This window comes from Chrysemys picta, chromosome 3, assembly GCF_011386835.1.
Source record: "Chrysemys picta bellii isolate R12L10 chromosome 3, ASM1138683v2, whole genome shotgun sequence".
NCBI lineage: Eukaryota > Metazoa > Chordata > Testudines > Emydidae > Chrysemys > Chrysemys picta.
The window spans coordinates 191,311,993-191,338,024 of NC_088793.1; the positions used below are offsets into that span (position 1 = coordinate 191,311,993).

The 26,032-nt window shown below is 42.2% G+C and overlaps 1 protein-coding gene across 6 annotated transcripts; it reads left to right on the forward strand.

Annotated features, from left to right (window-relative positions):
* The first annotated feature begins 4,702 nt into the window (after positions 1–4,702).
* C1D (C1D nuclear receptor corepressor) lies at positions 4,703–25,633 on the forward strand. 6 transcript variants are annotated; one of them, XM_065589680.1, is made up of 6 exons: positions 7,683–7,804; positions 9,061–9,141; positions 18,208–18,354; positions 20,284–20,350; positions 20,802–20,857; positions 23,386–25,633. In XM_065589680.1, the coding sequence occupies exons 3-6, from the start codon at positions 18,208–18,210 to the stop codon at positions 23,560–23,562; spliced, it is 447 nt and encodes a 148-aa protein (XP_065445752.1). In that variant the 5' UTR covers positions 7,683–7,804; positions 9,061–9,141; the 3' UTR covers positions 23,563–25,633. The 6 variants fall into 6 exon arrangements, with proteins under 6 accessions (XP_005308277.1, XP_005308278.1, XP_065445750.1 ...); XM_065589677.1 differs by having other exon boundaries at positions 7,688–7,842; XM_005308220.5 differs by lacking the exons at positions 7,683–7,804; positions 9,061–9,141 and adding an exon at positions 4,703–4,981.
* The last annotated feature ends 399 nt before the right edge of the window (positions 25,634–26,032 follow it).

The window sequence follows — 26,032 nt, forward strand, 5'->3', positions numbered from 1 at the left end:
CCCCGAATACCGGCTCTGCAGCTCCCATTGGCCAGGAACCGTGACCAATGGGAGCTGTGGAGGGTGGTGCCTGCAGGAGCAAAGGCCGTGTGCACTGCCCAGAGCTGCCTGGCCACCCATGTGCTTAGAGGCCACAGGGACCTGGCGGCCGTTTCCTTGGAGCCACAGTAAGTGGTCCAAACAGGTTTAAACAATATTTTTTTCTTGCCCGTAGGAACAGGAAGAGGGGGAAATGGGATGACCTTGTTTCGGCCAGGAATGGAGGTTAAAATATGGGTTCCTAACATGTCCCTTTATGTCCACAAAGAGAAGGAGGCAGGGAGGAGCCTCTTATAACATGGTTAGGCACAAACTAGGTATTGCAACAGTTTAAAACGTATACTGTAGCTAGGAGGGCCTTTGGGTTTTCAGACAAATGATAGTTCTGAAAAAGCCAGTGTGAAAACACAACCACGTGCCTCACACTGGGCACTGAAAACGTTTCAAAGCGGGGTTGATCAGAGCGCTACAGAACTTTTAGTACACAGCAGCAGGGTCCACATGAACACTTATGGTGTGGCACGCAATGCAGATTTATACCCCAGCCTGCCATGAACTAGGTCTCCGCTACAGAGCCACAGCTCCAGTACTGCAGCTGTGATGCCGTAGCGTAGGCCCTTCCTACATCAATGGAAGGGGTTTTCCCATCAATGTAGGTAATCCACTCCTCTGAGAGACGGTAGCTAGGTTGATGGAAGAATTCTTCCATCAAACTTGCTGTGTCTACAGTGGGGGTTAGGTCATCCTAACTACATTGCATGAGGTGTGAAATATTTCATAGTCCTCCTAAGCAATGTAGCTAGGTCAACCTGAGTTTTAGGTGTAGACCAGGCCTACGTATTCCTATAGACAAGCCATCAAATACTGCAACAATGGGAATGGTATTAAAATCCTATCACTTTCTGACCCTAAAAGACCAGCAATATATCACATTCCTCTTGACATGGGTTACACTGAGAGAGAATGTGGTGGTAAACTGTTGAAATTTTGTGTCCACACACAAAGCTAGTCCAGCTGGTTTCCATGCATTCTAAAAACTGTTTTGGTAGTAGGTCTAGGAACCTCATCAGTCTGAACCATTTCAATCTGAATTATTTTAGTGCCAGTTTGGACGTGGTCTAGCTGAAACAGTTCAAGTAGTCCTCTCACATGTCCCACAGCATATGCGTCACAGAGCAGGTATACCCCATCACCCCTTTAGGGATACTATGCCCCAGCAGCCAAGTTCAAATGACTGCCTCTTCTCAGGGTGGTACAACCTGATGGTCCGAGTCGGGACGGGAGCTGCTCTTAGATTCCAGGCAGCACGGACTACTGGCCTAATTCTGTGAGGAGGGCCCTGTAGCTCAGGGACGTCTGGCAAAATGTCCAGCATCAGTGGGCTGTCCCTAGAGTCAGGGCATTCTGGCCTAGTGGCCAGACACCATTGGACCGCCCTTCAGCGCAAGTCTGTATGGCCTAGCCCCCAGGGTCTGTGGGGCCACCCTCCCGTGCAAGGCATACAATTCAAATAAATTTGGAATTTTTAATGTATTCTTATTTTAATGACACACTTGATATTTTTCCTAACAGTATGTAAATATCATTAGAAATTTAAATCAATTTGCAATGTATTCTATTTATTTATTATATTAATTCACACGATTAACTCTAAAAAAAATAATCGTGATTAAAAAAATTAATCTTAATTAATCGCAGTTTTAATTGCACTGTTAAACAACAGAATGCCAATTGAAATTTATTAAATATTTTTGGATGTTTTTCTACTTTTTCAAATACATTGATTTCAATTACAACACAGAATACAAAGTGTACAGTGCTCACTTTATATTACTTTTGATTACAAATATTTGCACTGTCACAAAATGAAAAACAAAAGAAATAGTATTTTTCAATTCACCTCATACAAGTACTGTAGTGTAATCTCTTTATTGTGAAAGTGCAACTTACAGATGTAGATTTTTTTTGTTACACAACTGTACTCAAAACCAAAACAATGTAAAATTTTAGAGCTTACATGTCCACTCAAGTCCTACTTCTTGTTCAGACAATCACTAAGAGAAACAAGTTTGTTTACATTTACAGGAGAAAATGCTGCCCACTTCTTATTTACATCACCTGAAAGTGAGAAAAGGCATTTGCATGGCACTTTTGTAGCTGGCATTGCAAGGTATTTATGTGTCAGATATGCTAAATATTCATATGCCTCTTCATGGTTTGACCACCATTCCAAAGCACATTCTTCCATGCTGATGACGCTTGTTAAAAATAAATACATTAATTCAATTTGTGACTGAACTCCTTGGAGGAGAATTGTATGTCTCCCGCTCCATTGTTTTACCAGCATTCTGCCACATATTTTGTGTTATGGTAGCCTCGGATGACGACCCAGTATATGTTATTTGATTTAAAAACACTTTCACTGCAGATTTGACAATACACAAAGAAGATTCCAATTATCAGATTTTTAAAAATGCAGGTACAGTTTTTCTATTTTGGTATTGGTCTAATATGCTGATTCCTGGCTAAAAAGAATGTATATAGAAGTTAATATTTTTTCTCCCTGATTTCCTGTTATTTCTGAAAATGTCTGAAACAAATCAAGCCAATACGCAAGGAATGAAGCGGGTGACCTGTGGGGAAAAAAATAGCATGAATCATAGAATATTAGAGTTGGAAGAGGTCATCTACTCCAACCTGCTCAAAGCAGGACCAACCCCAACTAAATCATCCCAGCCAGGGCTTTGTCAAGCCGGGCCTTAAAAACCTCTAAGGATGGAGATTCCACCACCTCCCTAGGTAACCCATTCCAGTGTTTCATCACCCTCCTAGTGAAATAGTTTTTCCTAATATCCAACCTAAACCTCCCCTACTGCAACTTGAGACCATTGCTCCTTGTTCTGTCATCTGCCACCACTGAGGACAGCCTACCTCCATCCTCTTTGGAACCCACCTTTAGGTAGTTGAAGGCTGTTATCAAATCCCCCCTCACTCTTCTCTTCTGCAGACTAAATAAGCCGTTCCCTCAGCCTCTCCTTGTAAGTCATGTGCCCCAGCCCCCTAATCATTTTCGTTACCCTCCGCTGGACTCTCTCCAATTTATCCACATCCTTTCTGTAGTGGCAGGCCCAAAACTGGACGCAATACTCCAGATGTGGCCTCACCAGTGCCGAACACAGGGGAATAATCACTTCCCTCGACCTGCTGGCAATGCTCCTACTAATGCAGCTCAATATGCCGTTAGCCTTCCTGGCAACAAGGGCACACCGTTGACTCATATCTAGCTTTTCGTCTACTGTAATCCCCAGGTCCTTTTCTACAGAACTGCCGCTTAGTCAGTCGGTCCCCAGCCTGTAGAAGTGCATGGAATTCTTCCATTCTAAGTGCAGGATTCTGCACCTGTCCTTGTTGAACCTCATCAGATTTCTTTTGGCCCAATCCTCCAATTTGTCTAGGTCACTCTGGATTCCATCCCTACCCTCCAGCGTATCTACCTCACCCCGCAGCTTAGCGTCATTTGTGAACTTGCAGAGGGTGGAATCCATCCCATCATCCAGATCATTAATGAAGGCATTCCACTGGATACTGGCTGCCAACTAGACATTGAGCCGTTGATCACTACTCGTTGAACCTGACAATTTAGACAGCTTTCTATCCACCTTACAGTCCATTCATCCAATCCATACTTCTTTAACTTACTGGTCATGCAATTAAAGATGGCATCATACTCGTCGTGGCCAAAGAGGATAAATTAGCTTGTAGGCCCAAAAATAAGCTGTCAGTTAAGGACCCCAAATTGTATTTATTCTAAACAATTTTGTTTTTAAAGTCAGTCACTTTGGAGGTGGCCTGATCCATGATTTTCAAATGGCTCAGCTTAGCAATGCTAAAGCTCACCGGATGTTGGGGGACACGCACCAACAAACACCCTCTGTGTATGTGAGCTCCTGATCTGTGAGGGGTGCCCCTGCCATCATCCCCTGCCTGGGTGGGGGGAATGAGGAGTCACTTTCAGGCCCCTCTGGGTGGGGGGAAATGAGGAGTCCCTCTCAGGCCCCTCTGTGGGGAAAGTCCCTCCACGGCCCCTCTGTATATGGGGCTAGCTGTGTAAGCAGAATGGCGACAGCCCTGTAGGGCTGCCCCTGTAGCAGCTGGGGCCGCACTTTCTTGGGTTCAGGGTCCCTGCCCTGCAAAGGGATAAAGCCCCCCCGCACTTCCAGCAGTACTCGCGTCGCCCCCGCCGCAGCCCCTTCCCCAGGGCGCGCGGCCTCAGGCTCAGACTCCACTGCGGCTGCGCCAGGTGGGTCGGGCCAACAACCCCCAGCGCGCGGGCCGCTCTCCTCCTAGGCCCCGGCCGCAGTACACCCCTCCCACCCGCAACGGGACCAAGCCCCGCCCTCTCCGATTCTGATTGGCCAGAGCGCCAAGGCCCGCACTTATTCACCTCCTGACTAGCGGACGCTGAACCCCTACCCGCCCCTTCCCTAGCTCCCTTTCCGGATTAGCCCACGTCACTTTGACACCGCCCCATAAAGCTAGCGTCTTCCGCGGATTGGCTCCGGCTCCCAGAGCCTCCTCGGCTTCAGTCCCTTTACGGATTGGTCACGCCCCACAAGCAGAACTTCCATTGGCTTCTCGCCCAGTCACTCAGGCTGGACTCACCGCCCATCACCCCGTCCCCGGACAGAGCGCTGAGTGTCCGTAACTGCTGCCGCGTTCCGCCCGGGCCTTCCTGACGCGTCATCCACCCGCGCCCGTGTTCCGGCCGGACCCCGGGCTCCCCTTCCGGCCTGAGCCGCGCCCCCCCCCCCCCGCGCCGTCTCGGTAACCGTCTTATTTTCCGTAGGAGCCCAGAGCAACAACGTGTGGCGCCTTGGGAGAGTTCGTCAGTAATTACTGCGAGACACAGCTGGGTGGGCGTTTAGGACGGGACGGAAAGCCGGCAAGTATGGGCCACGCGTAGTTCAGAGGCCGTTCTTCTGCGCTGTGATTGTACCCGAAAGGAGAGCAGCACTTCAGCTAAGCCCGAGTCGGCTCCCTAGTAAAATGGATTACAGCAGCGCGCACAACTCGTAAAGTGGGAGGGCCATATTATTCCAAAGAAAACAGCTGAGGGCCAACCCCCCCCTCCAGCCCCGCTGAAACCCCACCCCAGTGCCACCCAGTCCCCCCGAAACATAACACCTTTCCCCCCCCCCGTGCTGCCTGTCCCGCGGAAACAACCCCTCCTGCCTCAGTGCCCCCCCACCGGTAATACATTATAGCGGGCCCCTAAGGTAGTATAATTAAGGTAAAAGAAAAATGTCTTTTTGCTAGAAGTAGAATAAGATCTTCCCCCACTTTGTAATCAATTGCCCTGTTGACTGAATGAGGTAGGCATGGAAGGCAGGCACCTCCAGACAGCTGCAACCCTTGGAGAGGGAATGGGAGCCAGACCAGATCAGTAGAACAGGTCAGCCACTGATTCCCAGCTCGCCTCCTCAGCCCTCATCCCCTGGCTCGCCTACTCACCCCCCTGCCACTGCCTGCCCACTTGCCTCCGCAGCCCCCCACCCCCGCCACTGCCTGCCCGTTCACCTCCTCAGCCCCCCACCCCCCAGCTCGCCTACTCACTCCCCACCACTGCCCGCCCGTCTACTCAGCCCCCCTCCCTCACCCGCCGCTTGCTTACTCACCCCCCGCGGGCCGCACAGTGAGCCCACGCGGGCCGCATGTTGTGCAGGCCTGGTTTACAGTCAGACTAGCTCCTGCTGCTGTGAAACACAATTTGAGTGTGAGAGAGAAAAATACTGATACCTCGTTACAGTTTTGAATTGCAAAATTAACTGCGGTTGCTAGTGTGAGGCAGCTTAATTGGCAAATCAGTCCTCAGTTTGCACACTGTTTTAAATATGTTTATATAAAAAGCACATCGTCCTGGTTAATGTTTTTTTGTTTGTTTGTTTGAAATGAACACTTTTTGGTTAAAAAAATAAAATCTGCCTGAATCAGCAAAGAGGCTGGATACTATAGTACTGCAGTCCCTTGGCCAAGAAAACATGAAGTATGTAGCACAGAAGAGTGTGCTCGGGATTATGAGAAATTTAGGGCGAGTCTACACTGGCAATGGTAAAGCACTGCTGCGCTTTAACGTGCCTTGTGTGGTTAAAAAAACCCACCTCCACGAGGGGCGTAGTTACCAGCGCTCAGAGCTGTCTACACTGGCGCTTTACAGCGCTGAAACTTGCTGTGCTCGGGGGTGTTTTTTCACACCCCTGAGCCAGAAAGTTGCAGCACTGTAAATTGCCAGTGTAGACAAGCCCTCAGATATAAATGTGCCTACCAGAATTCACAGGTATTGTATCTGAAATGTGACCTGTTTGGGGTACTTTGCAGAAAGCATGCATAACTTTCTCATAAAGGTGTTCCTCTTTTCAATGCTTGTAAGATGTTTAGAATTTGTTTCCTGCACATGCAGGACTGTTTTGCTGCTCATGTAAAATGAAGGCTTCTGCCCAATGTGCAGTTGCAGTCAAAAATGCTAACAATGTTAGGATGCATAAAGAATAAGATGGTGAATAATACAAAGAATATTATAATTCTTTTATATAAATCAATGGTGTGGCCTCATCTGGTTTCTGTGGGAAGTTCTAGTTGCCCTATCTCAAAAAGGATATTGCAAAACTAGAAGAGGTTCAGAGAAGGGCAATGGGAATGATGAAGGGTATGGAAAAACTCAGATGAAAGAGAAGGTTGGGGTTGCTTACCTTTGAAATGTGTCAAATAAGAGAGGGTATAAGAGTATATAAAACTGGGGGGGTCACATGCTTTGTAACTTGTTTAGGATGAGGTTATTGCATGCATGAGGGGCTTCTTGCATTGCTCCCTTCCACAAGCTCCCAGTGTGCCACCCTCCCATCCCCCTCATTCCACAGCTCCTCCATCCTTTCCTCTTAACAGGGTCTCTGTGTCCCCCCTTCCCCTGTAAAAGCCCTTGGCATGGGGAACAATGTGCTCCCTTTCCCTATGTGCCCCGGTCCACCATTCTCCCCATCAGGGTTCTTGTGTGCCCCCAATGCCTAAGTTCCCCATTCTCCCCACAGTGCCAAGGGCTATGTCCCCTCCATTTCTCCTTTCCCAGCCCTTCCCAGTCTTCCTTCCCCCTATGCCAGGGGCTGTGTGTGCTCCCAATTCCCCCTCCCCCCCATTCCTACCTTCTACCCATGCCAGGGGCTTGTGTGCACCCTCTTCCCCTACCTTTATAATTTCTCTTCTTTCTTTCTGGGAGATAGGGTGACCAGATGTCCCGATTTTTATAGGGACAGTCCCGATTTTGGGGGATTTTTCTTATTTAGGCACCTATTACCCCCCCACCCCCGTCCTGATTTTTTACACTTGCTATCTGGTCACCCTACTGGGAGATAAATCATTCAGGGTGTCAACATGTTAAATTGCATTGGGAGGATGGGCAGAGATGGGGGGTATTGTTACGGTTTGATTTGCAGAGGTGGTTTGATTTGCAGAGGTGCTTCAAACTGTGGCTCTATTAAACAGATGACAGAAGTTCTGTGTTCCCATGTACCTATGTGGAAGGAGGAAATGTCATTTTGTGCACAAGAAGCTCTTGTAACTAGATTGTTCTCTAAAATGCACATGCTCTTTAGGAAGCATTCCAGATATACATAAAGAAAGCCATCGCTGTGATTGCTGATGGATCCATTGACAGGTCTGTAGCTGAACAGCAGTCGGTGTATGTCAGATTTGTCCAGGAGGGAGAACCTACTATGTAAGCAAAAAGAGCACAACATGTGGAATCTAGGACAGGTAATGATATCACACAAGGAATAAAAACAGTTTTACGAGTCATAAGGATCAGGTTGAAGAGCTCACCTGAAAGCCGGCTGCATTGAATGTAGGTGGTGCAGCAATGATGGGGCTGTCAAGCCAAGTTTAGACACTTGCTTTTTTATGTTCTGCATTGTGTCAACCACAAGATTGACATTTTCTGGGTCTCAGATAAAAATCGTTAATAGTTTGAACTTAGGTTGAAAGACATCCTTACGTTTTACTACTTCGTGCCGAAAGACAGCGGCAGCTTCCATCTCATTGGCATCAGCAGGATCTTGCTGATCATGAGCTCTTCTGGAAGTATGCATTATATACGCTGGGCTGCTAATCGGGCCAGAGCTCTGATTGCAGTGATGAAAAATGATCCTTTGTCTATTTCCCAACTTTGCAGAAAATGAGTCAGGAGCATTGTATCTTTTTGGGGATATTCTTAAGGCGATCAGGACAGGCAAATTTGTGAAAATACTGTATTTCGTGGTGGTTTAATTATTATTGTGATGGCAGTCATTCTCTCAGAAAGGGTCTCTAGTTTGTGGAGGCTCTGCAAAAGCTGACAAGTGCTATGCTGGAACTCAGAACAGTTGTATGTGCTTTCCAGCTCTACCATGTTTTCTCTGCTGGTCTGACGGGGATTAGGAGCAAAACATTTGTGGACACGGTGACAATGAGTTATTAACTGCCAGCAGCAATGATGATTATTTGATTTATTTTTATATTACAGTAATGTCTAGGAGTCCTAGTCATGGGCCCCATTGTATTAGATACTGTATACACACGTAGGAAAAAGATAGTCTCTGCCCCCAGGAGTTGACACTCAAAGTAGAGGACTAGGTTACTACCATTCTGCATGATCAGATCTCCATTTCAAACCAGATGTTATACATGATATTATGTAGGTATTAAAATTATACTCAAATTTGAGATAATTGTTCAACCTACTAGGTTTTTTACATTTTGATTTAATTTTATTAAATATTTGTCTTGTAGGGAGGTTAATCCTCTATTTGTTAGGGAATTCATTTGGCAAAAGTGAAATCTCATTTGAGAAGGCAGTGGAAATGTCTAACCCGAGAGCTGGTAGTGCTTAGAAATATAGATAAATATTGAAGTGAACAGTGAAATATACTAAAATATTGAAGCAGCAGAATAAAGAATATTAAGTGCTTTTTTCTTTTCTGTTTGAATATTACGTAGAATACAAACTTTGCCAACACCTGGGTTAGTTACTGCAGGACAACCTTTCAACAGCGATTTAAAACCAGGATCCTGTCTACTGTATGTTGATATTACAGCACTTATGTCACATTTTTCATGAATAATAGTTTGCCTCTGTGTCCTTAGCCAAAATACCCCTGCTCCTCTTTACTGTGCTGAGTACCATGTGTGGGATGCAAACATTCCTCTATCCCAGAAGTTGCTGTATTCACTGTTGGATTTTTCAGTGCCTTGTATTCTATTGAGATTAAAGGTGGTATAACGATAAAGTATTATCAGCCACAAGTTATCCTTCCAGCAATATTCCAGCCCCATTTATCCAACACTCATTTGCCTGAAGTACTGTCTTATTCAAATCTCTTATTCTCCTCATCTTCTCCTGAACTACCCTGAACTCTTCTTATGAATTGCTTACCCAATAGTTTTATTCTCCAAACTATGCAGATCCTCATTTAACTAAATGTTTTATTGGCCCGGTAATGTTTTGGAAAAATGGAATTGCTGTGCTTAACTAACAAACAAGAACAGACTGAAAGTTGGCAAATCCAACAGACAAACCTATACAGCAAAAATCCAGGACAGGAACTAATCAAGTCTGTGATAAGTTTCTGCTTGTTCTAAAAGTGGTTGTCTGTGTATTTTGAACTTTGAGGTAATTGTGTTTGTGGCTTAATAACTGAAATGTAAGGATTGAGGAGGTCACAGGATCGCCCCTAAATATATGTAGTCATCTATGTAGTCTTATTTCCCCTTTGGTGTGATCTATCCTGTAGGTGTGAACATGCAGCCTGCATGTTGATTTTGGCCAAGACCCCCTCCCCCCCCAGCTCCCCATCCAAAAAATACAAACACCAGTTTTGTGAAGATGTATGTTTTCTAAAGTAGTGTGAGTTTTTTTTTCTTGTGTATTTAATGTTATCAAAACCATTTAAGCTAACTGCTGCCTTATTGTTGGCATGTGCCAGCACTGTAACATATCCTGTGTAGTGATTAGTTACACTGAAATAACAGTTTACTGAAAAGAGAGAGGTCCCCAAACAGCAGGAGTAGGAACTTGCAAGTTCCCGTTGCAACAAATAGAAAACACGTAGGTTCAACAAATCCATTCCCATGCTGAGGAGGAGGAGCACGCTTCTCCTGTCAGTGGAGGGTACTGTGTTGGTGTTAATATTCAGCTTTGTTCTAATGTGTGGTTAATTTTCATTGTATGCAGTTTCCCTGTCCATGCTGCATGACAAGGTCAACTAAATCATTAGTAACTTCATTCTTGGTATGTGTGATACCAGAGTTAGCAAAAAATATTTTTGGTCTGTCCCTCTTCCCCGTTTCTTTTCCATTTTTCTGTCTTCTGTTCTTTTGGTCCAGATTGGGTTATGGAAAAGTATGTATCTATGCTCCTTTAATAGAGGTATTTTACCGATGGCAACTGCAATCATGTGATCCTAGCCAGTTTTAATCAGCAGTAGAATGCCCCCCCCCCGTACATCAGTCTCTGGACAGGTCCAGCGTGCCTTCGAGGGGGAAGACTTGGTAGGGCTCAGGGAAAACTCCAAAGGAGAGGTGCTCGGTCTCTCACCAGAAGGAGCCAATTCCCAAAAGGCAGTGATCTCGGGCTAAGTCTATAGTATCAGAGGCCTCAACCTCTTGACTCAGTATTGTGAGGACAAAGGACTCTTCCTTTGGTACCAGTGGGGTCGGGAGATCCCAGAGTGCTTCTCTGAAGCATGGCTCCAGCAGGCCCCCCAATACTATCTAGGAAGGACAGGGAGGCCCAGGACACATACACTCCTTTAGAACGGCACCATTTACACCACACTTACCATTGGTGCCTTCTCATTCAGCACTGTTGGTACTAGCAAAATCGAAGCATGGGACACCTTTGGCCCTGTTGCCTATGTATTTCCAGATTGACAGTACCATCCACCTCAACTGCTGCATTGATACCAACCCACTCAGTACCACAGGAATTCTGCTACTCTAAAGACTTGTCCGTTTTAGATGAGCTGGAGTCCCCACTGTTTGTGAATACCAAATGACTTTCAGTACCAAGACCTTAATCTCTGGATTACCATTGCTTCCTCGTACTGCAGGATTCTCTGCCTTTGTCTACTGGAGCCACCCCTTTGGAGGACATTGAGGCGGATGAAGGAGGCAGTTAGTCAGTCTCCTCTTTATCAGTATAAGGTTCCCCTCCACATAGGTATAGGAACCCATACTTTGACAAGGATCCTTGTCTACTACAGGAATGGTTGGATCAGTCCTGGGTACCAGCCACTCTCGCATATGGACCCCCCTCCCCACTGGCCATGCTGGGATGCTTGGGTGGTGTATCGGCAGCAATTTGCCAGACCTCTGGCTCCATTGCACCAAGAGGCTAGAGCTACATAATCTCCTCTACCAAATCCCCAACATGAGGAGATCTTTGAAGAACAGGAGACTAGGGCGGGTAAGGAGGCCACCCCTCAAACTTCTGTTTCATCCTTGTCTCCAGATAAGGCAGTCATGCATCCACCACTATCAATGGCCGATGATTTTTGCCAATTCTAGGACCTTCATGTGCCTTTTGAAGAAGTTAGATTCACAAGGCTTACTTGTTCGTGACCCTCCAATTTCAGATCACAGAGTGTCAGGTGATCATGGCCAAGCATGACTTCATGAGTTACAAGTTTGCAGCCCTTTATGGAACATCTTCCACAGGAGCATAGGGAACTCTTTCAGATCATCGTCCTGAAAGTTCAGGTATAAGCCAGAACCGCTCTCCAAGTCTCATTCGATGCCATGGACACCCCCACCATATCCATCTCCACGGCGGTTATGTGTAGAGCGTGTCAGTTCCAGCTGTTGGGGTTTCTGAGAGTTTCAGAATACTGTTGAGGACTTCTCATTTGATGGTCAGAAGCTCTTCTCAGGGACTGTGGATGAGTCCCTTCACACACTGAGGGACTCCGGGGCCTGTTGAGGTCTCTGCGTACATGTACTCGTACAAACAAGGAGATTTAGCACATCTCAGACTGTCCAGAGATTGCACCCTGCCCAGTTCTCTGGATTTCACAGAACCACCAAACCCTCTGGAAAGAGACAAAGATTCCAGAGGAAGAGAGCTTCTCACACTCCTTCAGAGAGAATCCAGTCATCATCAAAACAACAGTTTTGATGGGTTTGTTGAGGGTTCAATACTTTCCTCACCTGTAGCTTGCAGGCTAACTTTTGCCCACCTTCCCATTTTTGGAGACCGCCTTTCCCATTTCCAATAGGGTTGGCATCATATTACCACAGAAAAGTGGATCATGGGGGTTATAACATTGGGCTACAACATCCACTTTACATCCCATGCTCTCTCCCACCTTCCTTACCCGTTCCTCTTTAGGGATCTCTCTTATGAGACTACACTGAGTCAAGAAAGGGAACACTCTCCTTCATTTAGATGTGAGAGAATGATCCCATCTCCTCAGGGGGAAAGGGTTTTACAAAAGTATTTTCTCATGCGAAAGGAGGACAGCGGGTGGAGACCAATCTTAGATTTGAGATGACTGAACAAATTTATAAAGTCTCAGAAGTTCATGATGGTGACTGTGGCAGCTGTAATTCCTTTTCTAAAGGCAGCACATTGGTTTTCGGCTGTCAACCTACAGGATGCCTATTTTCATATAGAGATACATCCCCCACACAGGAAAAAACAATTCTACGTTTTACCATGAGCCAGGATCGTTTTCAATACCAAGTTCTTACCTTCAGTCTCTCTTCATCCCCAAGGATATTCTCAAAGATTCTAAAGATGCTTAACTTCATCAATAAGTGAATTTAGTCTTCAGATGCAGATCTCAAATGTTTACCTTCCTGGAGTCCAGAACGTTACAGCCGATATGCTCAGCAGACACTTTTCCCATGACTCTGAATTGGAGTTGGACTCAAATTCTTCAAGTAATATTTTAAAAGTGGACTTCCACAAGTGAACCTATTCAGCAACAAGAAGTTCCCCCTATTCTGCTGAAGAGGAGGCCTAGGTCTCCACTCTTTGGGGGATGCCTTTCTCTTTCTTTGTCTGAAGGGCCTTCTCTATGCATTCCTTCCAACACTGCTAATACTAAGAGTGATGAACAAGATCAAATAGGACAGAGCCAGGGTTATTCTTATAGTACTGACCTGGCCGAGACAGACTTGGTATCCTTACCTGCTTCACCTATGTGTCCAACTGGCATTCAGTCTTCTGACCATTCCTCATCTCTTCTCCCAGGATGCAGGTTGCATCTTCACCCCAAACTAGGGTCCTCTGCCTCTGAACATGGTTCCTAGATGGTTCAGGGGATTAGAATCCACTGCGCAACAGGGGTATAACAGGTATTACTAAACAGTAGAAGGAAGTAAACGCAAATTACTTATGTTCAGAAATGGAAAAGGTTCAACCACTGGTGTACACTGTCAGTATCTTGTGCCTGTATCATCTTTGCTCTCAGCCATCTTGGATTACCTGCTGGATTTGAAGAAATCAAAGTTATCAATTACCTCTATTAAGGTTTATGTGGCCGCAAGATCAGCATTTTGTTCCACACTAGAAGGGTTTTCTGTATTTGCTCACCCTGTGTCTCAAGATTTAATAAGGGTTTAGTGAACCTCTACCCCCAGGTTTAGGGTCTTACTCATTCTTGGGATCTCAACCTGGTGCTAGATACCTCATGGGACTTTTGTTTGAACCTATGGCGACCTGCTCCTTGTTTCACTTATCTGTTAAGACAGCTTTTCTAGTAGCTACCATATCAGCCCATGGGGTTGGGGAGATTGGGGCCTTGATGACTGACTCCCCTGTTTATGGTGTGTGTACATACATATATATATATATAAAACTTTTTTTAAGGATAAGGTCTCTTTATGGCCACACCTTAAATTCTTACGTGAAGTGCTTTTGGATTTTCCTCTCAACCAGACCATCCATCCACCGGTATTTGTCACTAAACCACATAAATCTCAACATGAGACCTCCTTTCATACTTTAAATGGGAGACAGGCTCTAGCCTTTTATCTAGTTATAACCAAGCAATTTCAGAAATAACCTAGACTGTTTTTCTCCATTGCAGAAAGATCCAAGGAGTTCACAGTCTCTCCACAGAGACTTTCAAAGTGGACCTCTGGGTATGTTGTTGCTTGCTACAACGCAGCTGGTGTTCTACCTTCCCAAAGGATAACAGCACACTCTGCCAGATCACAGGCAACTTCTAGTGTTACTCAAGAACATTCCAGTGTCTGAGATATGCAGAGTTGCTACATGGGCTGCAGTGCATACATTTCTAAACTATGTGTTGGTACATGTGTACAGTCTTCAGTCTTGGACTCAATTCCAAAGCTGTAGGGAAATCACTGAGGAGTCACCTGAAGTGGAGTCCCATAGGGACTACTCAAAGATGAAAAGAAGGTTACTCACCTTGTGCAGTACCTGTGGTTCTTTGAGATGTCTCTCGCTCTGGGTGCTCCACCACCTACCCTACTTCCCCTCTGCTTTGGATGGTTTTTTGATAGACATTTCGATAGAGAAGGAGCTGAAAGCAGTTCGCCTGCACAGCTCTATAGGCCCTATACACGCGGGATGAGGTTGTATAGAGAATCATGTGCAGGCCAAATGGACCCTGCTAAAAGTAAATCTACGATCAGGGCTTGAGACGCATGCATACCTGAAGTGGAGCAGTCACAGGGGGACACATCTCAAAGAACCACAGTTACTGCACAGGGTGAATAACCTCCTCTTCCTTTGCTGGTTGTCAACCATGTTCTATAACTTTATTTAATTAGGAAAGGCCAGGACAAAATAAACACACAGAAATATAAAATTTGACTGCATACAGATATTTGATACTTTGCCTTTTCCTGTGCATGCAGCTCTGCTCTCTCCCAGGAGCCTTGCAGTTGACCTAAATGCCCTGTAAACATGTGGTATGATACGTAGGGGAGCTTGAACACTTTTAGGGTTAGTTCAATATGTAGAATGTGATCCGATGCAGACCTGAGAGGTGTGAATGGCCATCATTCATCTCAATGGGGTTGTAATTCTGAAGACTGCAGATGACCGTTCCAATGTTAGCTTTCTTAACTATTTCATGGTTGATCATTTTAGCAGAAACATACTGCTACAGTAACTGGAATTGTGGATAGAATTTGAGTAGAGTACCACCCCAACCTTCCTCCCATGTGAACCCAGCAGGACTTAATGAATAAAAAGAAACCTCTCTCTCATAAACCACACTCTTGTCAGGAAAAGGGAAAGATCAAATCTTTCCTCTGAAACAAACTCCAGGGACTTCACAGCTGTTTGCTGTTACCTTGGCTTTTCTGCTGGCTTTGCGGGTGGTGGTTCATAGATTACATTTACAAAATACAGTTTCTGAAACTTATGTGGCCAGTACCATTTTCAAAATGTGGTAAAGAGTTTTTCTAAAACATTTCTCTCTCTTCCCTAACCCTCCACCCCCCCTACCCCAAATCCTCCTCCTCTTATCTTGTTTGCCTAACTGTATCACTTGTTTATAATTGCTGATTCCATTTTGCGCTGTTACTTCCCCCCCCCCCCCCCGATAGTCTTTATTTCTACTACTCCATTACTATTTTCAGGACACCTAGTTTCAAGTACAGTCCTATAAACAAATGTGGGAGCAGCAAAAAGACTCTTTCCCTGACAGTGGCTGAACTGCCTCAGAAGCCAGTGAGGAGATCCCTAGCGTAGGACAAACTTCAGGGTTCCACAGTATGTCAGTTGGTAATCCCAGCTATCACCAGAGAGGAATTAATGGTATAAATGTAGGCTTCGTCTACACTACGCAGCTTTTAGCAACACGGCTGTGCTGCTACAGCTGTGCCGCTAAAAGGTGGGCAGCGTAGCTGCTGTTTGTCAGGAGGAGAAAGCTCTCCTGCCGACAACAAACTTCCACCCCCAACGAGCGGCATTAGTGTTGTCGGCAGGAGAGTGCTTCTGCTGACAAATCACTGTTCATACCAGAGCTTTTCATTGACAAAACTTTTGTCTTCCGTGTGTGTGTGTGTGTGTGTGTGTGTGTGCGCGCGCGCGCAGTTTTCTTTTTTAAACACCTCTGAACGACAAAAGTTTTGTCATTCACCTGCCAATGTAGACAAAGCCTTAGTGCCCAATCATGTCTGTAGTACAACGGGGCATAGTGTACTCCCAAGTTCTTGCAAAACAGAATCCTATGGGTCCAAGACATGGTCCTTCAAAATGCAGTCTGACGTCCTTTTAAGGTAGAGCAAGGCAACAGCTTGTTAGAAAGTTGCTCTGGGGATGACTCAGGGTTGTGTAGTGAAGGAAATTGTTGTCTGTAGGACCCCTGCTTCATCCAATTGAAAGGCGTGTAATGAATGAGGCAGGAGATGGAAGGAAGAGAAAAGATGGTGTCATGGTTAACACAGTTGAATGCTGACCTACAGAATTGGATTCTATCCCTGCCTGAGTCAGAGTTCCTATAAATCAGACTTGCTCGTGGTTTTAGGTTTCACAGCTCCTAATTGTGTGTTCCTCATTTTCTGGGTGCCTAACTTGAGCCCTTGAGGTCTGATAAGATCTCTGGAAAAAATGAGGTCCTGGGCATCTCAGATTGGGCGTCCAAAATTAGTGAAAACTTTGAGCTTAATCTCTGTGTGCCTAAATCCCCATCTGTAATATTACCTCTCATCTCACAGGCGTGAAAATACATTAATAAATATTTGTGAAGCGCTTGAATACTAGAGTGATGAGCATGACAGAAAAAGCCAAGAGGAAATTAATAATTGTATATTCAGAGTACGGTTTGAATAGTGTGCAGTAAGTAAGGGATAGAGCCACCCATTGAAAACACTGAGCAGAAAACAAAACATTGAGTAACTGCTCATTACATGAGCACCATCCATTCTGTGAACTGAATGAGGAAGGGGTGCTGTGGAAAAAATATGTGATCATGTAATTAAAGACTATCATAATGCACGTGCACAAGGGGACTGAATTAAGGTGCACAGACAAGCTTATCTGGGCCTAATGCATTGGAACACTTGTTCATGAAGAATTCGTCTTGTGAAAACATGGTTTCAGTAATGATTACAGCTGGTCAAAACTTGGAATTTCTATTTGGTGGGAAATTTTGACATTTCAAAATTTTTCATTCCAAATTGGAAAGAGAACAAATATATATTTAATTTCAAAAATTTTTGATTTGGGATTTTGGAGTTTGACTTCAAATTTTACATACTATGCATTACTACTATAAAAATGAAAAAAAACCTTGATAGAATAAAATTCAAACAAAATTCTGAAACAAAACTTCAAAATTTTCCAAAATACAAAATTTCCAAAATGCAAATTTTTTTCCTTCAGGTTTTTCTTTTTCAGGAAATTTTGTTGAAAACAATACAGTTTAGTAAAAAATTTCAGTTTAGTCAAAATAGCTTTTTTCTGACAAAAGACGGGATGAAAATTTTCTGACCAGCTGTAGTAATAATTCCATGGGTCTCTGTGCTCCTCCTCTTTCTGTACTGAGCAGGAAAGAGCAAAAGTGCCAGAGGGCCCACATGTAAAGGAACTGCAGCTACATGGGATGCTCCTGCTTTCCTTTTGCAAAATAGTTGATACAGCCCTGCAGCTGTGCAGGAAAGGGGTGTTGTTGATGTAGCTCTTTAATCTCTACCTACAAGATGATTAACAGGGTACCTTTTTTTTAAACAGACAAATATTTCTTTCCATTATTGTTACACAGACCATGGAGTCAAATATTTGGTGTGGGGTAAAGATGTGATATTTCTATGCATCCGAAGAAGTGAGGTTTTTACTCACGAAAGCTTATGCCCAAATAAATCTGTTAGTCTTTAAGGTGCCACCAGACTCTTTGTTGTTTTTGTAGATACAGACTAACACGGCTACCCCCTGATACTTGAATGATGTTCATGATGGATCTTCATGCTGTACTGCATTTAGGGCAGATACTTGAAACTGCCATATGATTAGCTAGATAATTGTTGACATTACTTCTGCAATGAACTAATTGGCTACACACCTGTTAATCGAAAATTTCATGAATTCCCTTCCCCCCTCCCCATATTTTAAAATACAATCCTGCTACCCCTAAATATTTGGTTAAAATGATAATTGTTTCTTTGTAGATGGAGATGGCAGAGGAAGATAATAGTGGGGAAGAATACCCAAATGAAATTCATGATTATCTGTCAGCATTTGAAAAGTCTCTTGGTTCTGTAGATGACATGCTGAAGACTATGATGTCTGTTTCTAGGAGTGAGCTTCTTGAAAAGGTAAACAACCGCCCCCACCAGCAACCTTTATTATTCTTGTTTTGTTGTTAATTTGTATTACAGTAGCACTTGGGACCCGAGCCTTGATTGGGTTCCTAACTGTGCTAGGCACTGTACAGACACATAATAGACAGTCCCTGCCCCAGAGACCTAGTATTTAAATAAATATTTTCACGTTTATAGAACACTTCTTATTTCAAAGTGATTCACAAGCTATATACATACAAAATAACACTGAAATGTAGCCAATGCATTAGCCAGCTAGCACAGAGTAGTGGGTCAGTAGGGTCATTTAGGCCAAGGATGTGAGGGCTTATCCCCACCCCTATGAAAAAGGCCATAGAATCTTTAATGTCCCCCAAGAGTACAGAGGCGAGCCATTTTTCAATAGTTTTATGTGAAAGACCTTCACGCAGTAAACTTCCTTGTTCTCAATTTATATATTCAGGAAGAATGAGTTGACGCTGGGATTTGAACTTTTGGTTCCAAGGAATAGAAAACTTGATGCTTAGTCTACTGCGCTATCCCTTCCAGCACTATTAAGAGCAGATCTAAGGGAGTCTATAAAACATTTTTTTTTCTGCATGTAGATTCAGTGCAAGGAGTACTGCCAGAGGACTTCATACAAGCAGCTATATATTTTTAACATTTAAAACTGAATTTGTAATTTTTCTTTGGGGCAAAAAAGCTCATACGTGAGAGGACTTGTTTATCCATTAAGGATTCCTAACATGAATAAATTATGAAGAAATCAGTCCTGACAACACCAGTCTTTCGACAGTATCCATGTTAGAGCTGGTGGTCTGTATGATGTTATCAGAGTTCCTGGAAATCCTATAGGACTAAAACAATAAATTGACTTTGACAGTCCAAAAAAAAAAACAAAAAACCTCATTACCCGTTTTTTCTTCCTTCGGTGTATAGCCTAAAGTGTTCCAACATACCTAGAACACATCATCTAATGTGTACAGTGTTCGTGTTTGTTAATTGTCTGTGGCATACTAACCTTCTATTATAACTTTAAATGGATTTCAATAACTTTTTCTTGCATTCTAAATTTCTGTGCTGTTTTATTTTGGGGATAGGGAGAGTTATTTTGAGGAAAAATCCTGGTGATGAAATGTGAGCTTTATCCTGAGAGGTCGGCATAGCAGGTGCTCAGTGCCTCTCAGCAACCAGACCCATCACCTTTTATTAGCCTGTGGCATTTAATGTTAAACTGGATAAAAAGTGAATAAATATACACTGAGGAACAATCCTGCAGAGAGAGACTTTGATGATTTAGGCATGGTCTACACACACTTTTTGTCTGATGTAACTATTTCTGTTGTGGGTGTGAATTTCTCTACCAAAATTAAATCCCTAGTTGTATCAGTATAAAGGTGCTTTATACCACTATAGCTTAAAAAAAATAGGTATATCTTCTAGAACTGGAAGGGACCCTGAAAGGTCAAGTCCAGCCGCCTACCTTCACTAGCAGGACCAAGTACTGATTTTGCCCAGAACCCTAATTGGCCCCCTCAAAGATTGAACTCACAACCCTGGGTTTAGCAAGCGAATGCTCAAACCACTGAGCTATCTCTCCCTCCAACTTATTTCCCCTTCTCTTATGGGAATAAGCCATCCTGGTTAAAACACACTATATTACTTTAAATGTCCCAGTAAATTTAAAGTAGTACAATTCTTGTGTGTAGGCAAGCCCTGAAAAATATTTTCCATCTCTAGTTTCTGTGATAAAAGTTCTCCTCGTAGCTAAATTGCCTGTATTAACAGCATATTTAAGGACAATTGATTGCAAAACAATGTACCATTGGTTCTTTGTCACAAATATATTCATATGGAATTATACTGTGTATATTACTGAAAGCTACTATACATCTTAGTTAAAAACAATGCAGAAGCAAATGATCACCTTTGTTTGTTTTTAAGTTGGACCCTCTTGAACAAGCAAAATTGGATTTGGTTTCTGCATACACGTTAAATTCGATGTTTTGGGGTAAGTATGCTGGAGGAGGGCGATAAGAGGAAGCAGAGTTTATGGTGGCCATTTTAACTCTTTTTTGATGGCTGTAAATTTTAAATAATCAAATTCTGCAGTCAAATATCTATCCAGTATTCTTTCAGTTATCCTAAGAACCCAAGTTTGCTAATGTCCTTCAATCAGGGTAAGCAATGCTGAAATTCTAAATTAAAATTGGTAATTACATAGGCTAGCCTCAGATATGTAAATGAGGATATTGGTTTTTTTTGGCAGCCTCTTTTGGTTAACCATATTAGATTGGTACTGGAGTACTTGATTAGAATATTTTTAAATTAGATATTTGAACAGAGCAGCTAGGCTCTAATCCTGCAAATTTAATCAATTCATCTGTGTATTGTCAGCTACAGGATTGGGACCTTAATCATTCCTGCCCTTATGTTCAACAGAACGCATTTTCTTCTTGCAGTATACCTGGCCACTCAAGGAATCAATCCCAAGGAACATCCAGTGAAACAAGAGCTGGTAAGATTTCAATATAAAATGCATTGCAAAATCAGACTTGCCTAGGGCAAGTAATTCTTACATAATTTTAACTCTGCATTTAAAAATGTAATTTCAGTCTCCATGCACTGGTGTAGTGTATGCACAGCATTGTATAACTGTTGATATAAGCTGCTTAGCTCTCCAAATTAAGAAAGTCATGATATTTTTAGTTCAAAACAGTATCATCTGTGGAAAGCAAAGTTGTCAAGCCTGGTAAAATTGGAAAAGCAGAATAAGATTAATGGTCTCATCCTACCTTCCCCTTCTCTCCCCCCCCCCCCCTTTTGTTTGAGAATTGGATTCTGAGCAGACCAGCTTTTCACTGTATCTGTTGAACAGAAAAATGTTACATGTCTAATAGTAATTTATAGTTTCCAGTATGGTGTTTTTTCCTATAAATACTTGGAATCATGTTAATCTCCGAGACTGCCTTTTCTGACTCTTGTATGACTAAAAGAATAGTGTGGTTGATTTACTAGCAAAGACGGGAAAGATGCCCCCCCCCTTTTCCAGTTCCTCCATTAATTCATTTTCTCAGCAGTAAAGAATCCAGTTCAGCAACAAAGCTAAAAGCTTTTTTGGCATCAGTTGTATGTGTACTGTCCAGTAATTCTGCATTAGTGACATATTTACAACCTATAATAAATCTTTTAGGTTTGTCTTTATATTCCATTTAGATACATGAGTACAGTATATAAGGTCTGCTATCTTGGAAATTCTGCTGACTTCAAAAATCAAATCATTTAGTTTGAAGAAAATAATAGAAATATTATACTAATACCAATATTAAAAATAGAAATTATGCCCATTAGAAATGCTTATGTAAATAATAATAATAGATCGCTGCTGTATGAATATATTTTACTTATATGTATTATTAGAATACACATAAAGGTAATTCTACATAATCAAGGTAATAGTGCTTATGGTTGAAGAATACAGAAAACTACTCTGAATATCAAAAGAACGTGTTCTATTTATAATTTGGATTTTGCAGTGTGTAGTGGATCATGGAACAAAAATTGGATTGCTAATTTTTCATGGTGATTCAATTTCTGCTCCCTCTTACGCTATATTGGTACAAAAGCATTGCACTATTTTAATCTATTCTTTAAAAATATACAGCATAAAAATCTAAAGCAAGTGATATACTGGTATTTACTTAACAATTGCTGATGATTTTAGTTGAAAGTAGATTATCTTCTAGTTTCTCATCCAATTTCTTTTTACAAGTAGCAATGTGAATGAATAAATCTTTCTTGTGTCCATGAGTAATGTGATGATCTTATCACTCATGTGGAAAGGGCAATCAGAAAAAGTTACTCTCCCACCATTTGTTTTGTTTTTAGAACTCTGCTCAACATGTACCTATCGGTAATACTTGGGGTTTCAAGTGATATTAATAAAACTCTCCTTCCGGCTGTCAGAGTTCATTTTTTCTGTCACCTTGTTGCGATGTTTCTGTCAACTCCTTTCCCTTGCTGATTTGTGTTGGATTGCCATCTGTTCTGATTAGCAATCTCAATCATACTAGAGAAATATTACAGCGTACCATAAATTCATACCCTGTAAAGCTTAACGAGTTAAAACTACACCTTTTACATTGGAATATTGGCCAACATTTTCAGAGATCAGTTTTGAGATGTGGGTTCTGATCATCCTTGAAAAACAGGTAAATGATGTAGGTGTCTGACTTTAGAGACCCAAGGTAGAAAATGTTGGCCATGTGCATATATAACACATACGCTGTATGTTGATATATGTATTATCTGTGTACACGAAATGTATATATTTTATTTATTGTCTATAATTCAGGGAATATGTAAAGTGCTACATAATAGCTGTTCATTAACTCTTTGTCTAAGGTCTCATGGGATGCCTGTGGGAGAGCTGTCAATTGAACTAGATCTCCTGAGTCCCACAGGACCATACTTCCTCTGTGTGTGTTTGTATAAAATACACATCACAGAATAATCGAGAGTTTCTTAAAAAAAAAAAATGCTTTCTTGGTTTTGGTTGGGCAGATTAATATTTTGGAAGTAGTGAGATTTGAATTTCAGCAGATATATATTTTATATGTATATAATGCACATATGGCTTAATTTTGCAGGCTTTACTTGTGCAAAATTCCTATTGACTTCAGTGGGTGTATGACCTTTTTAAGGATTGGAAGAGTAGGCCCCTAGGTTGTAATAGTATTAGACAAAATACTATGGGAATGAGGACCATACGTATGCCTAGATATATAAAGATGTTTGAAGTTGTACTACTAATGGCCTCATACACTTATTGGTACAATCACCATGTGTTGCAGAAAATCTGCTAAAAGGGCAGTCTTGAGTTTGCAAAGAATCCACTGGAGTTTGAACAGAGATGAAATATTTTATTCTGCTGTATATTATGGAATGCGTCATGTTCCGTATGCTTTGTTCTCACTGATCTCAATTTTAATAGTACATGTCTTCACAGAATAATATTGGGTGTGCTTTTTATTTAATATCTTCCAGGAGAGAATAAGAACGTACATGAACAGAGTCAAAGAAATAACTGACAAGAAAATGGCGTCCAAACTGGATAAAGGAGCTGCAGCAAGATTTGTAAGAAACGCATTATGGGAACCAAAACCTGAAAATAATCCTAAAGTGAAAGCTTCTGCTAAGACAAAAAAGAGGAAAACAAACTAGTTTTTTATTTTCTTTTGGTTGTATTTTTGTTTATCAGGTAGGGAGATAACTAGAAAATTATTTTTTAAATTGTGTTTTGTATATATATTTTGCATCACATAAATGATGAAGTAAAACGACAATTCGGTGAATATATCTTTAGCAAAGATCTAAACTGTAGGGTCACGTTGAACAGCTGCTACTGAGATCACACCTGTATATACACATGTATATCTGAAAGTGAAAGTTGGTCCTTGGAGATTAACTTTAAAGCTTGGCTCTTTAAATGAGAACAAACTAATCATTTTTGCCAGCTCTTTGTAATAATGTGCTATTTCATGATTTGCTTCTAATTCTAATAATTTTTTGGGATAATTCTGGCTGCTTGGAACTCTGTTTTCTTAGTTACTGCTAAATTTAATCTCTGAATATTCAGACAGTCACAAGCGATGGACATCTAGTCTGTGTGAATTGTTTATGTAGGAGCCACTGGTTTTCAAGTACATCTGTGTATGTAATGCTTAATTTGTAGGGCATACTATCCTTTGTATTGCTTGTATTAAATATACATGATGCCTCTTTTTTTTTTCCTCCAATCTCTCAACTTGAATTAAGAGCTGTTTATGGTCTTTAATGTTTCCATGGCCTTTAAGTATGGATGAGAGCTTAGTGCTGGCACTGCGAGATGGACAGTTTAGCAGGGATTCGCTCTGGGAATGGTGTGTTTTGCTGTTCCCTTTGATACTGAGTGTGGAAAGTATTCTCTAGTACGGTAAAAAGTATTGAAATACTGGGCAAATACCCTGCTTCATATATGATTAATTTGTACTCTTTTAAGGAGCATATGCATTCTTAATCTGTTGGGAATTTGTTCAGGAGAACCTGTTAGTTGATGTTTCAGTACACTGCAAGCTCACAAATTAATAATACAAATTTGGTTTTTTTGGTGGAGAAGGTTTGCTGTGTTGAAGGTGGCGAGAAAATGCCTGTGATTAGGCGTGCTCTGATTTGAAAGATGGAAGTGCTGGTATTAGTGATGGGATGAATATAAGGGCTTGTCTATACTTACGCGCTGGTTCGGCGGCAGGCAATCGAACTTCTGGGTTCGATTTATCACGTCTTGTCTGGACGTGATAAATCGAACCCAGAAGTGCTCCCCATCGACTCCGGTAATCCTGCTTGGCGCGAGGAGTACGCGGAGTCGACGGGGGAGCCTGCCTGCCGCGTCTGGACTGCGGTAAGTTCGAACTAAGGTACGTCGACTTCAGCTACATTATTCACGTAGCTGAAGTTGCGTACCTTAGTTTGAATTGGGGGGTTAGTGTAGACCAGGCCTAAGTGAAGTATCACTACCTGCTTGTAAATGGAGAACCCAGTATCAGACATACTGGGTTAAATTTACTGTTGCCCTGCACCTTGTATAATTAAATTGCAAGATTGAGGTCTTACAATGTACAGGCATTAGGGGCATTCCTGCACAGAGTCCATTGCCTTAAATGGGGGCTTCTTGGGCATACAGGAGTCTGCCCTTACGTTGTAAATTGCAGGATTGGGGCCTCGAACTGGGGCAAAGTGAGTGTAAAATTCCATCAAATCAGAATGGGTAGCATTTTACACTTGCTTTTTACCAGTGTAAATGACAATGCAAGGTACAGTGCAATGGTGAATTGGGCTCACTGAACCAATCCTAACAATCTGAGATTCACCTGTAATTTGCATTAGGTCTCTCACCTGTTAATGTGAATAAACAAGATTCTACTGAATTGTTCATTTGGAGTTGAGATACATTGAATTTCTCTGTTACGCATAATTGAAAGCTATTGGATATGATATGGAAAGTTATTGTTCACCTAGTTATTCCGAAGAATTACACCACCATGTGCTTACATGTAGTCTAGACTGAGTAGAATGAGATGCTGTAACTGAAGCTATATCACCGTTGACCATTCAGAAATGTATTTTTAAAGAGATGTTTTGATAAACTGTCCAGTTGTTCATTAAGCACAAATGTTAATAGCTTTGTATGTTTAGAAAATGGCTCTGTGAATGTTATGATGAAGAATAAACAAGCCTAAGCTAATATGTAAATATATTTTACGCTGATTTCTGGAATAATTGCTACTCTTTGTTCTAACAAAGGATTTTCCTCCTCCAAATGCTCATTCGCGGGCATAATTTTACTGCCACAAGTAGTCTCGTCGATTTGTCCATGGGGCCACTCACATGAGTTATGTATGTTAAAAGTGCATAAGTGTTTGCTGGATCAGGGCCAAAATAAGGACACTCAATTCCCTGTGGAAACAGGTATACTTATGTATAACTGAAGAACTCAAAGTTGCATGACTCATCTTTGGGCTTAGTTTTATTTTTAATCTTAAAATATTTTCCCAACTATTTAAGCTAACATATAATACAAATCGATGGTGTAAATCAGTACTGTTTGTGATAGGTGTGGGGGGGAACTTACTCCCTTTGGAAGTCTGTTTGTCCT

Bases quoted from the DNA above. Each gene is read 5' to 3' on its own strand.
- C1D (XM_065589677.1), top strand. From the start codon at position 7,771: ATGTCAGATTTGTCCAGGAGGGAGAACCTACTATGTAAGCAAAAAGAG. The intron at 7,843-9,060 runs GTAATGATATCA...AATATTACGTAG, and splicing joins ACATGTGGAATCTAGGACAG to AATACAAACTTTGCCAACAC. The intron at 20,351-20,801 runs GTAAGTATGCTG...TTCTTCTTGCAG, and splicing joins GTTAAATTCGATGTTTTGGG to TATACCTGGCCACTCAAGGA.